Source organism: Notothenia rossii (assembly GCF_949606895.1).
Source record: "Notothenia rossii genome assembly, chromosome: 3".
NCBI classification, from domain to species: domain Eukaryota; kingdom Metazoa; phylum Chordata; class Actinopteri; order Perciformes; family Nototheniidae; genus Notothenia; species Notothenia rossii.
In genome coordinates this window covers 96,370,752-96,383,024 of record NC_136901.1, presented here as the reverse complement: position 1 = coordinate 96,383,024, position 12,273 = coordinate 96,370,752, and the positions used below count along the sequence as shown (strand labels likewise).

Genomic DNA, 12,273 nt, shown 5'->3' with positions numbered 1-12,273 from the left:
GAGGAGAATAAACAGAAGGGCAACCATGGCAACCATGCTCCGGGGTCTTCTTCGCTGCTTTTGGTGTATTTCGGGCGGCAGCAGCGCCACTTACAGGCATGACATAGTACTACATCGTTTCCAGCATTTGCAGCGGTCTAGTGTGAACGGACACGTTAATGAATCGAATGCGTGTGAAAGGAAGCCTTTTTTGCGCTTGCGTATGCGTTTTACCGTATGTGTCCTCGTGGGGCCGGGGTCTAAGCCAAACTATATCCGGTCACAGAGATCTGCTATTTTAAAGTAAAGTCAACACATATAGACCCTAAATATAGTCTATATTAAGAACGAGAAAAGTCAACACATATAGACCCTAATATAGTCTATATTAAGAAAGAGAAAAGTCTGAACATATATATCCTTTTTTGTAAACATATGACAAATGTGTGAGGGTGATGACGTCAGAGCATCGTCCTATGTGCCAGGGCTTAGCCCCGGACAGCCCCAGCCCAATTTAACCCCTGGGTATTTGTGAGGGAGCTCCTATATGGCATTAACCCGCTGAAGCTCACCAAAGTTTAATATAATTCATAGTTCAAAGTTTTGTCAATTGTTTTGTTTATTGGTCAAATACTGGTTTCTAATGTTTTCTGAGGAGTTTTACTGGAATGAAAGAGCACAGAGTACAGAAGCAACAAAGCAGCATACTGCATTAAACCTGACCTTCACAGAGAGGTTGAAGTTCATGTGGAGAGGAGGCTTCAGTAGTCTGTCTGCACTCTGTTTAGTTGTGGTATCTTACAATCAATATAGTAAATGTGAGGTAAAGTGTGTTGCCAATGTAACCGGTTAGAACTCAAAGTTGCGATGAGTTCTTAAAATGTATGGAAAGGGTCTAAAAAAAGGTCTTAAAAGGTATTAAATTTGACTTCAGGATTCCTGCATATACCCTGCTTTCGAGGCGAGCCGCAGCTCATCTCAAACAAGCCTATTAACTGTGTGTGTGTGTGTGTGTGTGTGTGTGTGTGTGTGTGTGTGTGTGTGTGTGTGTGTGTGTGTGTGTGTGTGTGTGTGTGTGTGTGTGTGTGTGTGTGTGTGTGTGTGTGTGTGTGTGTGTGTGTGTGTGTGTGTGTGTGTGTGTGTGTGTGTGTGTGTGTGTGTGTGTGTGTGTGTGTGTGTGTGTGTGTGTGTGTGTGTGTGTGTGTGTGTGTGTGTGTTGCAGGGCCACGCAGTGGGGCTGGTGAAGAACCTGGCCCTCATGGCGTACATCTCCGTGGGATCCCAGCCGTCACCCATCCTGGAGTTCTTAGAGGAGTGGAGCATGGAGAACCTGGAGGAGATCTCTCCAGCGGCCATCGCAGAGTCAGTTAACTGCAGTCTTTCAGTCTGCACATAAGTCTAGAAATAAAGTGAATGCTTCCTGTAAACTGTCTAAATGTAATATAAACATATGGACTGTCTCAGGCTGACTGACAGATGGCAGTACCCTCATCTCGCTCATGTGTTTTAATCTCTCAGTGCCACTAAGATCTTTGTGAATGGCTGCTGGGTGGGGATCCACAAAGACCCCGAACAGCTGATGAACACACTGAGGAAACTCCGTCGACAGATGGACATCATCGTGTCTGAGGTAACCAAACCCTCCTGTCTAACCGCTGCTCCCGTTCACCGCAGCCTGATGCTTTTCATTCTGCTGGGGGTCTGAAACCACCAGCAGTCCCAGAGACCATCTTTTTTTTTGTTAATCTGAAACTTTCCAGGGTTGTTTTAAAGATGAACGTCTTCAGCAGGAGCCAATGAGCAGTCAGCACAAAAAAGCACTAGGCTGAAATATGAAATGTCCCCAGATGGAGGTCTCAGGGTTCTGCTGGTTCTGACTGTTCCAGGTATCCATGATCAGAGATATCAGAGAGCGAGAGATCAGGATCTACACGGACGCCGGACGTATCTGCAGACCACTGCTGATCGTCGAGAAACAGAAACTCCTGCTGAAGAGGCGACACATCGACCAGCTGAAGGAGCGCGAGTACAACAACTACAGGTACTGCAGTAACACTGCTACAGGTACTACTTTTACACTACTACAGGTACTGCAGATTCCTGCAGAGATTGTCGGATGGATTGTTCCCGTAGGGTTCATTAGTTGTTCCCGTAGGGTTCATTAGTTGTTCCCGTAGGGTTCATTAGTTGTTCCCGTAGGGTTCATTAGTTGTTCCCGTAGGGTTCATTAGTTGTTCCGTAGGATTCATTGGTTGTCCCCGTAGAGTTCATTGGTTGATCCGTAGAGTTCATTGGTTGATCCGTAGGGTTCATTAGTTGTCCCCTTAGAGTTCATTAGTTGTTCCCGTAGGGTTCCTTGGTTGATCCGTAGGGTTCATTAATTGTCCCCTTAGAGTTCATTGGTTGATCCGTAGGGTTCATTAGTTGTCCCCTTAGAGTTCATTGGTTGATCCGTAGGGTTCATTAGTTGTCCCCTTAGAGTTCATTAGTTGCTCCCGTAGGGTTCATTAGTTGTCCCCTTAGAGTTTGTAGGTTGAGTTTGTTGATTGTCCCCGCAGAGTTCGTTGTTTGAGTTTGATGGCTGTTCACGTATAATTTGGCGGTTGTTCCTGCAGAGTTTGTCGGCTTCACTCCTAAAGGTTCTGTAGTAGAAAGGTCTTTGGTGGGTAGCTGGCAGGATCTGAAAAGGTTGTTGCTGGTCTCTGGTGTCAGTTGGCAGGATCTGGTGGCGAGCGGCGTAGTGGAATACATCGACACTCTGGAGGAGGAGACGGTGATGCTTGCTATGACCCCTGATGACCTCCAGGAGAAGGGCGTGGCTTACTGCTCCACCTACACTCACTGTGAGATCCACCCGTCCATGATCCTCGGAGTGTGCGCCTCCATCATCCCCTTCCCCGATCACAACCAGGTACCTCTTCTTTTCAATGCATCCTTAGAGTGGAGGATCAGTAACAAAATGAAAAGCGCGACGTAGTGACAGGTGATTTGTTGTTCAGTCTCCCAGGAACACGTACCAGTCTGCTATGGGCAAACAGGCCATGGGAGTCTACATCACCAACTTCCATGTGCGAATGGACACGCTTGCCCACGTGTTATACTACCCTCAGAAACCGCTTGTCACCACCCGGTCCATGGAGTACCTGCGCTTCAGAGAGCTGCCTGCAGGTAACACACCGGAACACACCGACTCTGTTCAGGAGAGGGAATCTCAAAGCGCATGCAAACCTCTGCCTGAGGTCTGACTGAGTTCTACTTACAGAATAATGAAACAAGCTTGTGTGTGACACTTCCTTTACTTCCTAAGGTATTAACTCTATCGTGGCAATCGCCGCATACACGGGGTACAACCAGGAGGATTCTGTGATCATGAACAGGTCCGCTGTGGATCGGGGCTTCTTCAGGTCAGCGCTAACTCTTAACCCTTAATCCTGCATAATGTAATGTGATATAAAATGTGTCTCAAGCTGTTCTCTCTCCTGTAGGTCTGTTTTCTACCGGTCCTACAAAGAGCAGGAGTCTAAGAAAGGTTTTGATCAGGAGGAGATCTTTGAGAAGCCGACCCGTGAAACCTGTCAGGGTGAGGATGGAGCTGAGAGCCGATCTCTTTAGCTGCAGTGTCAGAACGCCATGTGTAACTGATTCAAATCCTCCTCAGGTATGAGACACGCCATCTATGACAAGCTGGACGATGACGGGTTGATTGCACCCGGCGTCCGTGTCTCGGGAGAGGACGTGATCATCGGGAAGACGGTGACGCTGCCAGAGAACGACGACGAGCTGGACAGCGTCAACCGGCGCTACACCAAGAGAGACTGCAGCACCTTCCTGAGGACCAGCGAGACCGGCATCGTGGACCAAGTGATGGTGACCTTGAACCAGGAGGGTTACAAGTTCTGCAAGATCCGGGTATGATAGGATTCATACAGGTGTACAGAGTCCTAAAGATCCATGCAGGTGTACAGAGTCCTAAAGATCCATACAGGTGTACAGAGAGAGCCCTAAAGATCCATACAGGTGTACAGAGTCCTAAAGATCCATACAGGTGTATAGAGAGAGCCCTAAAGATCCATACAGGTGTACAGAGTCCTAAAGATCCATACAGGTGTACAGAGTCCTAAAGATCCATACAGGTGTACAGAGAGAGCCCTAAAGATCCATACAGGTGTACAGAGTCCTAAAGATCCATACAGGTGTATAGAGAGAGCCCTAAAGATTCATACAGGTGTACAGAGTCCTAAAGATCCATGCAGGTGTACAGAGTCCTAAAGATCCATACAGGTGTACAGAGTCCTAAAGATCCATACAGGTGTACAGAGTCCTAAAGATCCATACAGGTGTACAGAGAGAGCCCTAAAGATCCATACAGGTGTACAGAGAGAGCCCTAAAGATCCATACAGGTGTACAGAGAGAGTCCTAAAGATCCATACAGGTGTACAGAGAGAGCCCTAAAGATCCATGCAGGTGTACAGAGAGAGTCCTAAAGATCCATACAGGTGTACAGAGAGAGTCCTAAAGATCCATACAGGTGTACAGAGAGAGTCCTAAAGATCCATACAGGTGTACAGAGCCCTAAAGATCCATACAGGTGTACGGAGTCCTAAAGATCCATACAGGTGTACAGAGAGAGCCCTAAAGATGCATACAGGTGTACAGAGAGAGCCCTAAAGATCCATACAGGTGTACAGAGTCCTAAACATCCATACAGGTGTACAGAGAGAGTCCTAAAGATCCATACACGTGTTAAAAAACACAGAAAATAGCCTACCATACAAATAAGAAAAGTATTATACATGACTGAGGGATGAATATTACGGCTGCAGCTGTCGTCTCTTTGATGTTTTCTGATGAGTTTCTTACTTCCTCAGGTGCGCTCCGTCCGGATCCCTCAGATCGGAGATAAGTTTGCCAGCCGACACGGGCAGAAAGGAACGTGTGGGATCCAGTACAGACAGGAGGTACACTGACATGTTTTAACTTGTGGTTAAGGAATACTATGATGTTCCTGGTTAAGGGATACTGTGATGTTCCTGGTTAAGGAATACTGTGATGTTCCTGGTTAAGGGATACTGTGATGTTCCTGGTTAAGGAATACTGTGATGTTCCTGGTTAAGGGATACTGTGATGTTCCTGGTTAAGGCATACTGTGATGTTCCTGGTTAGGGAATAGTGTGATGTTCCTGGTTAGGGAATAGTGTGATGTTCCTGGTTAAGGAATACTGTGATGTTCCTGGTTAAGGAATACTGTGAGGTTCCTGGTTAGGGAATAGTGTGATGTTCCTGGTTAAGGAATACTGTGATGTTCCTGGTTAAGGGATACTGTGATGTTCCTAGTTAAGGGATATTGTGATGTTCCTGGTTAAGGAATACTGTGGTGTTCCTGGTTAAGGGATACTGTGATGTTCCTGGTTAAGGGATACTGTGATGTTCCTGGTTAAGGGATACTGTGATGTTCCTAGTTAAGGGATATTGTGATGTTCCTGGTTAAGGAATACTGTGGTGTTCCTGGTTAAGGGATACTGTGGTGTTCCTGGTTAAGGGATACTGTGATGTTCCTGGTTAAGGAATACTGTGATGTTCCTGGTTAAGGATTACTGTGATGTTCCTGGTTAAGGATTACTGTGATGTTCCTGGTTAAGGGATACTGTGATGTTCCTGGTTAAGGGATACTGTGATGTTCCTGGTTAAGGGATACTGTGATGTTCCTGGTTAAGGAATACTGTGGTGTTCCTGGTTAAGGGATACTGTGATGTTCCTGGTTAAGGGATACTGTGATGTTCCTGGTTAAGGATTACTGTGATGTTCCTGGTTAAGGGATACTGTGATGTTCCTGGTTAAGGGATACTGTGATGTTCCTGGTTAAGGGATACTGTGATGTTCCTGGTTAAGGGATACTGTGATGTTCCTGGTTAAGGCATAATGTGATGTTCCTGGTTAAGGATTACTGTGATGTTCCTGGTTAAGGAATACTGTGGTGTTCCTGGTTAAGGGATACTGTGATGTTCCTGGTTAAGGGATACTGTGGTGTTCCTGGTTAAGGGATACTGTGAAGTTCCTGGTTAATGATTACTGTGATGTTCCTGGTTAAGGGATACTGTGATGTTCCTGGTTAAGGGATACTGTGATGTTCCTGGTTAAGGATTACTGTGATGTTCCTGGTTAAGGGATACTGTGAAGTTCCTGGTTAAGGATTACTGTGATGTTCCTGGTTAAGGGATACTGTGATGTTCCTGGTTAAGGGATACTGTGATGTTCCTGGTTAAGGCATAATGTGATGTTCCTGGTTAAGGATTACTGTGATGTTTCTTTGTTAAGGGATACTGTGTTGTTCCTGGTTAAGGCATACTGTGATGTTCCTGGTTAAGGGATATTGTGATGTTCCTGGTTAAGGGATACTGTGATGTTCCTTGTTAAGGTGTTCCTGATTAAGGGATGCTGTGATGTTCCTGGTTAAGGGATACTGTGATGTTCCTGGTTAAGGGAGACTCTGATGTTCCTTGTTAAGGTGTTCCTGGTTAAGGGAGACTGTGATGTTCCTGGTTAAGGGAGACTGTGATGTTCCTTGTTAAGGTGCTCCTGGTTAAGGGAGACTGTGATGTTCCTGGTTAAGGGAGACTGTGATGTTCCTGGTTAAGGGAGACTGTGATGTTCCTTGTTAAGGTGTTCCTGGTTAAGGGATACTGTGATGTTCCTGGTTAAGGGATACTGTGATGTTCCTGGTTAAGGGATACTGTGATGTTCCTTGTTAAGGTGTTCCTGGTTAAGGGATACTGTGATGTTCCTGGTTAAGGATTACTGTGATGTTCCTGGTTAAGGCATACTGTGATGTTCCTGGTTAAGGATTACTGTGATGTTCCTGGTTAAGGCATACTGTGATGTTCCTGGTTAAGGGATATTGTGATGTTCCTGGTTAAGGGATACTGTGATGTTCCTTGTTAAGGTGTTCCTGGTTAAGGGATGCTGTGATGTTCCTGGTTAAGGGATACTGCGATGTTCCTGGTTAAGGGATACTGTGATGTTCCTGGTTAAGGGAGACTGTGATGTTCCTTGTTAAGGGATACTGTGATGTTCCTGGTTAAGGGATACTGTGATGTTCCTGGTTAAGGGAGACTGTGATGTTCCTTGTTAAGGTGCTCCTGGTTAAGGGAGACTGTGATGTTCCTGGTTAAGGGAGACTGTGATGTTCCTGGTTAAGGGAGACTGTGATGTTCCTGGTTAAGGGAGACTGTGATGTTCCTGGTTAAGGGATACTGTGATGTTCCTGGTTAAGGGAGACTGTGATGTTCCTTGTTAAGGTGCTCCTGGTTAAGGGAGACTGTGATGTTCCTGGTTAAGGGAGACTGTGATGTTCCTGGTTAAGGGAGACTGTGATGTTCCTTGTTAAGGTGTTCCTGGTTAAGGGATACTGTGATGTTCCTGGTTAAGGGATACTGTGATGTTCCTTGTTAAGGTGTTCCTGGTTAAGGGATACTGTGATGTTCCTGGTTAAGGGATACTGTGATGTTCCTGGTTAAGGGATACTGTGATGTTCCTGGTTAAGGGATACTGTGATGTTCCTTGTTAAGGTGTTTCTGGTTAAGGGATACTGTGATGTTCCTGGTTAAGGGAGACTGTGATGTTCCTGGTTAAGGGAGACTGTGATGTTCCTTGTTAAGGTGTTCCTGGTTAAGGGATACTGTGATGTTCCTGGTTAAGGGATACTGTGATGTTCCTGGTTAAGGGATACTGTGATGTTCCTTGTTAAGGTGTTCCTGGTTAAGGGATACTGTGATGTTCCTGGTTAAGGGATACTGTGATGTTCCTGGTTAAGGGATACTGTGATGTTCCTGGTTAAGGGATACTGTGATGTTCCTTGTTAAGGTGTTCCTGGTTAAGGGATACTGTGATGTTCCTTGTTAAGGTGTTTCTGGTTAAGGGATACTGTGATGTTCCTTGTTAAGGTGTTTCTGGTTAAGGGATACTGTGATGTTCCTTGTTAAGGTGTTTCTGGTTAAGGGATACTGTGATGTTCCTTGTTAAGGTGTTTCTGGTTAAGGGATACTGTGATGTTCTTGTTAAGGTGTTCCTGGTTAAGAGATACTGGGATGTTCCTGGTTAAGGTGTTTCTGGTTAAGGGATACTGTGATGTTCTTGTTAAGGTGTTCCTGGTTAAGGGATACTGTGATGTTCTTGTTAAGGTGTTCCTGGTTAAGAGATACTGGGATGTTCCTGGTTAAGGTGTTTCTGGTTAAGGGATACTGTGATGTTCTTGTTAAGGTGTTCCTGGTTAAGGGATACTGTGATGTTCCTTGTTAAGGTGTTTCTGGTTAAGGGATACTGTGATGTTCCTTGTTAAGGTGTTTCTGGTTAAGGGATACTGTGATATTCTTGTTAAGGTGTTCCTGGTTAAGGGATACTGTGATGTTCCTGGTTAAGGGATACTCTGATGTTCCTGGTTAAGGGATACTGTGATGTTCCTGGTTAAGGGATACTCTGATGTTCCTGGTAATACTGTCTGATGGTATCTGCTGTGTTTCTCTGAAGGACATGCCGTTTACCTGTGAGGGAATCACTCCAGACATCATCATCAATCCTCACGCCATTCCATCCAGAATGACTGTGGGCCATCTGATCGAGTGCCTGCAGGGCAAGGTAACACTCACTCACTCACACACACATACACAAAAACACATATACACACACTTGCACACACTTGCACATACACACACACACACACACACACACACACACACTCACACTCACACACACACACACACTCACACTCACACTCACACACACACAATCACACATATACACTCACACTCACGCACATATACACTCACACACATATACACTCACACACATATACACTCACACACATATACACTCACACACATATACACTCACACACACACACATATACACTCACACTCACGCACATATACACTCACACACATATACACTCACACACACATATACACTCACACACACATATACACACACATATACACTCACACACATATACACTCACACACATATACACTCACACACACATATACACTCACACACATATACACTCACACACATATACACTCACACACATATACACTCACACACATATACACTCACACACACATATACACTCACACACATATACACTCACACACATATACACTCACACACACATATACACTCACACACATATACACTCACACACATATACACTCACACACATATACACTCTCACACACATATACACTCTCACGCACATATACACTCTCACACATATACACTCACACACATATACACTCACACACATATACACTCACACACACATACATATACACTCACACGCATATACACTCACACGCATATACACTCGCACACACACACACACACACACACACACACATATATACACTCACACATATACACTCACACACGTACACTCACACACGTACACTCACACACATACACTCACATACACTCACACACATATACACTCACACACATATACACTCACACACACATACATATACACTCACACGCATATACACTCACACATATACACTCACACACGTACACTCACACACGTACACTCACACACGTACACTCACACACATACACTCACATACACTCACACACATACATTCACACACATACATTCACACACACTCACTCACACACACTCACACACATACACTCACACATATACACTCACACACACTCACACATATACACTCACACACACTCACACATATACACTCACACACACTCACACATATACACTCACACACACATATACACTCACACACATATACACTCACACACACTCACACATATACACTCACACACACATATACACTCACACACATATACACTCACACACACTCACACACATATACACTCACACACATATACACTCGCACACACACACACACACACACACACACACACACACACACACACACACACACACACACACACACACACACACACACACACACACACACACACACACACACACACACACACACATATACACTCACTCACACATATACACTCACACGCATATACACTCGCACACACACACACACACACACACACACACACACACACACACACACACACACACACACACACATATACACTCACACATATACACTCACACATATACACTCACACATATACACTCACACACACACTCACACACACACACACACATACACTCACACACATACACTCACACACATACACTCACACACACTCACACATATACACTCACACACACTGACACACATACACTCACACACACACACACACACACACACATATATACACTCACACATATATATACTCACATATATACACTCACACACACACTCACACACACTCACGCACATACACTCACACACATACACTCACACATATACACTCACACATATACACTCACACACACTCACGCACATACACTCACACACATACACTCACACACATACACTCACACATATACACTCACACATATACACTCACACACACACTCACACACACATACACTCACACACATACACTCACACACATACACTCACACACACTCACACATATACACTCACACACACTGACACACATACACACATATATACACTCACACATATATATACTCACATATATACACTCACACACACTCACACATATACACTCACACACACACACACACACACACATATATACACTCACACATATATATACTCACATATATACACTCACACACACACTCACACACATATATACTCACATATATACACTCACACATATACACTCACACACACTCACGCACATACACTCACACACATACACTCACACACATACACTCACACACATACACACATACACTCACACATATACACTCACACATATACACTCACACACATACACTCACACACATACACTCACATACACTCACACACATACACTCACACACATACACTCACACATATACACTCACACATATACACTCACACATATACACTCACACACACTCACACATATACACTCACACACATACACTCACACACATACACTCACACACATACACTCACACACACTCACACATATACACTCACACATATACACTCACACATATACACTCACACACATACACTCACACATATACACTCACACACATACACTCACACACATACACTCACACACATACACTCACACATATACACTCACACACATACACTCACACACACACACTCACACATATACACTCACACACATACACTCACACATATACACTCACACACATACACTCACACAAATACACTCACACACATACACTCACACAAATACACTCACACACATACACTCACACATATATATACTCACACACATACACTCACACACACTCACACACACTCACACATATACACTCACATACACTCACACAAATACACTCACACACATACACTCACACATATATATACTCACACACATACACTCACACACACTCACACACACTCACACATATACACTCACATACACTCACACAAATACACTCACACACATACACTCACACAAATACACTCACACACATACACTCACACACACTCACACATATACACTCACATACACTCACACACACTCACACATATACACTCACATACACTCACACACACTCACACACATACACTCACATACACTCACACACATACACTCACACACACACATACACTCACACACATACACTCACACACATACACTCACACACATACACTCACACACATACACTCACACACATACACTCACACACATACACTCACACACACACACTCACACACATACACTCACACACATACACTCACACACATACACTCACACACATACACTCACACATATACACTCACACATATATATACTCACATATATACACTCACACATATACACTCACACACATACACTCACACATATACACTCACATACACTCACACACACTCACACACATACACTCACATACACTCACACATATATATACTCACACACATACACTCACACACACTCACACATATACACTCACATACACTCACACACACTCACACACATACACTCACATACACTCACACATATATATACTCACATATATACACTCACACATATATATACTCACATATATACACTCACACATATATATACTCACACACATACACTCACACATATATATACTCACATATATACACTCACACACATACACTCACACATATATATACTCACATATATACACTCACACATATATATACTCACATATATACACT

At 44.0% G+C, this 12,273-nt stretch overlaps 1 protein-coding gene across 1 annotated transcript in view; it reads left to right on the top strand.

Annotated features, from left to right (window-relative positions):
• Positions 1–12,273, top strand: part of polr2b (RNA polymerase II subunit B) — a 36,022-nt gene that overhangs the window by 17,698 nt on the left and 6,051 nt on the right. Inside the window, exons 12-21 of the mRNA XM_079673155.1 lie at positions 1,202–1,341; positions 1,498–1,609; positions 1,866–2,020; positions 2,692–2,890; positions 2,979–3,147; positions 3,287–3,383; positions 3,465–3,559; positions 3,638–3,888; positions 4,849–4,938; positions 8,504–8,611. Of these exons, the coding sequence (XP_079529281.1) occupies positions 1,202–1,341; positions 1,498–1,609; positions 1,866–2,020; positions 2,692–2,890; positions 2,979–3,147; positions 3,287–3,383; positions 3,465–3,559; positions 3,638–3,888; positions 4,849–4,938; positions 8,504–8,611 (1,416 nt within the window). The remainder of the gene's footprint in view (positions 1–1,201; positions 1,342–1,497; positions 1,610–1,865; positions 2,021–2,691; positions 2,891–2,978; positions 3,148–3,286; positions 3,384–3,464; positions 3,560–3,637; positions 3,889–4,848; positions 4,939–8,503; positions 8,612–12,273) is intronic.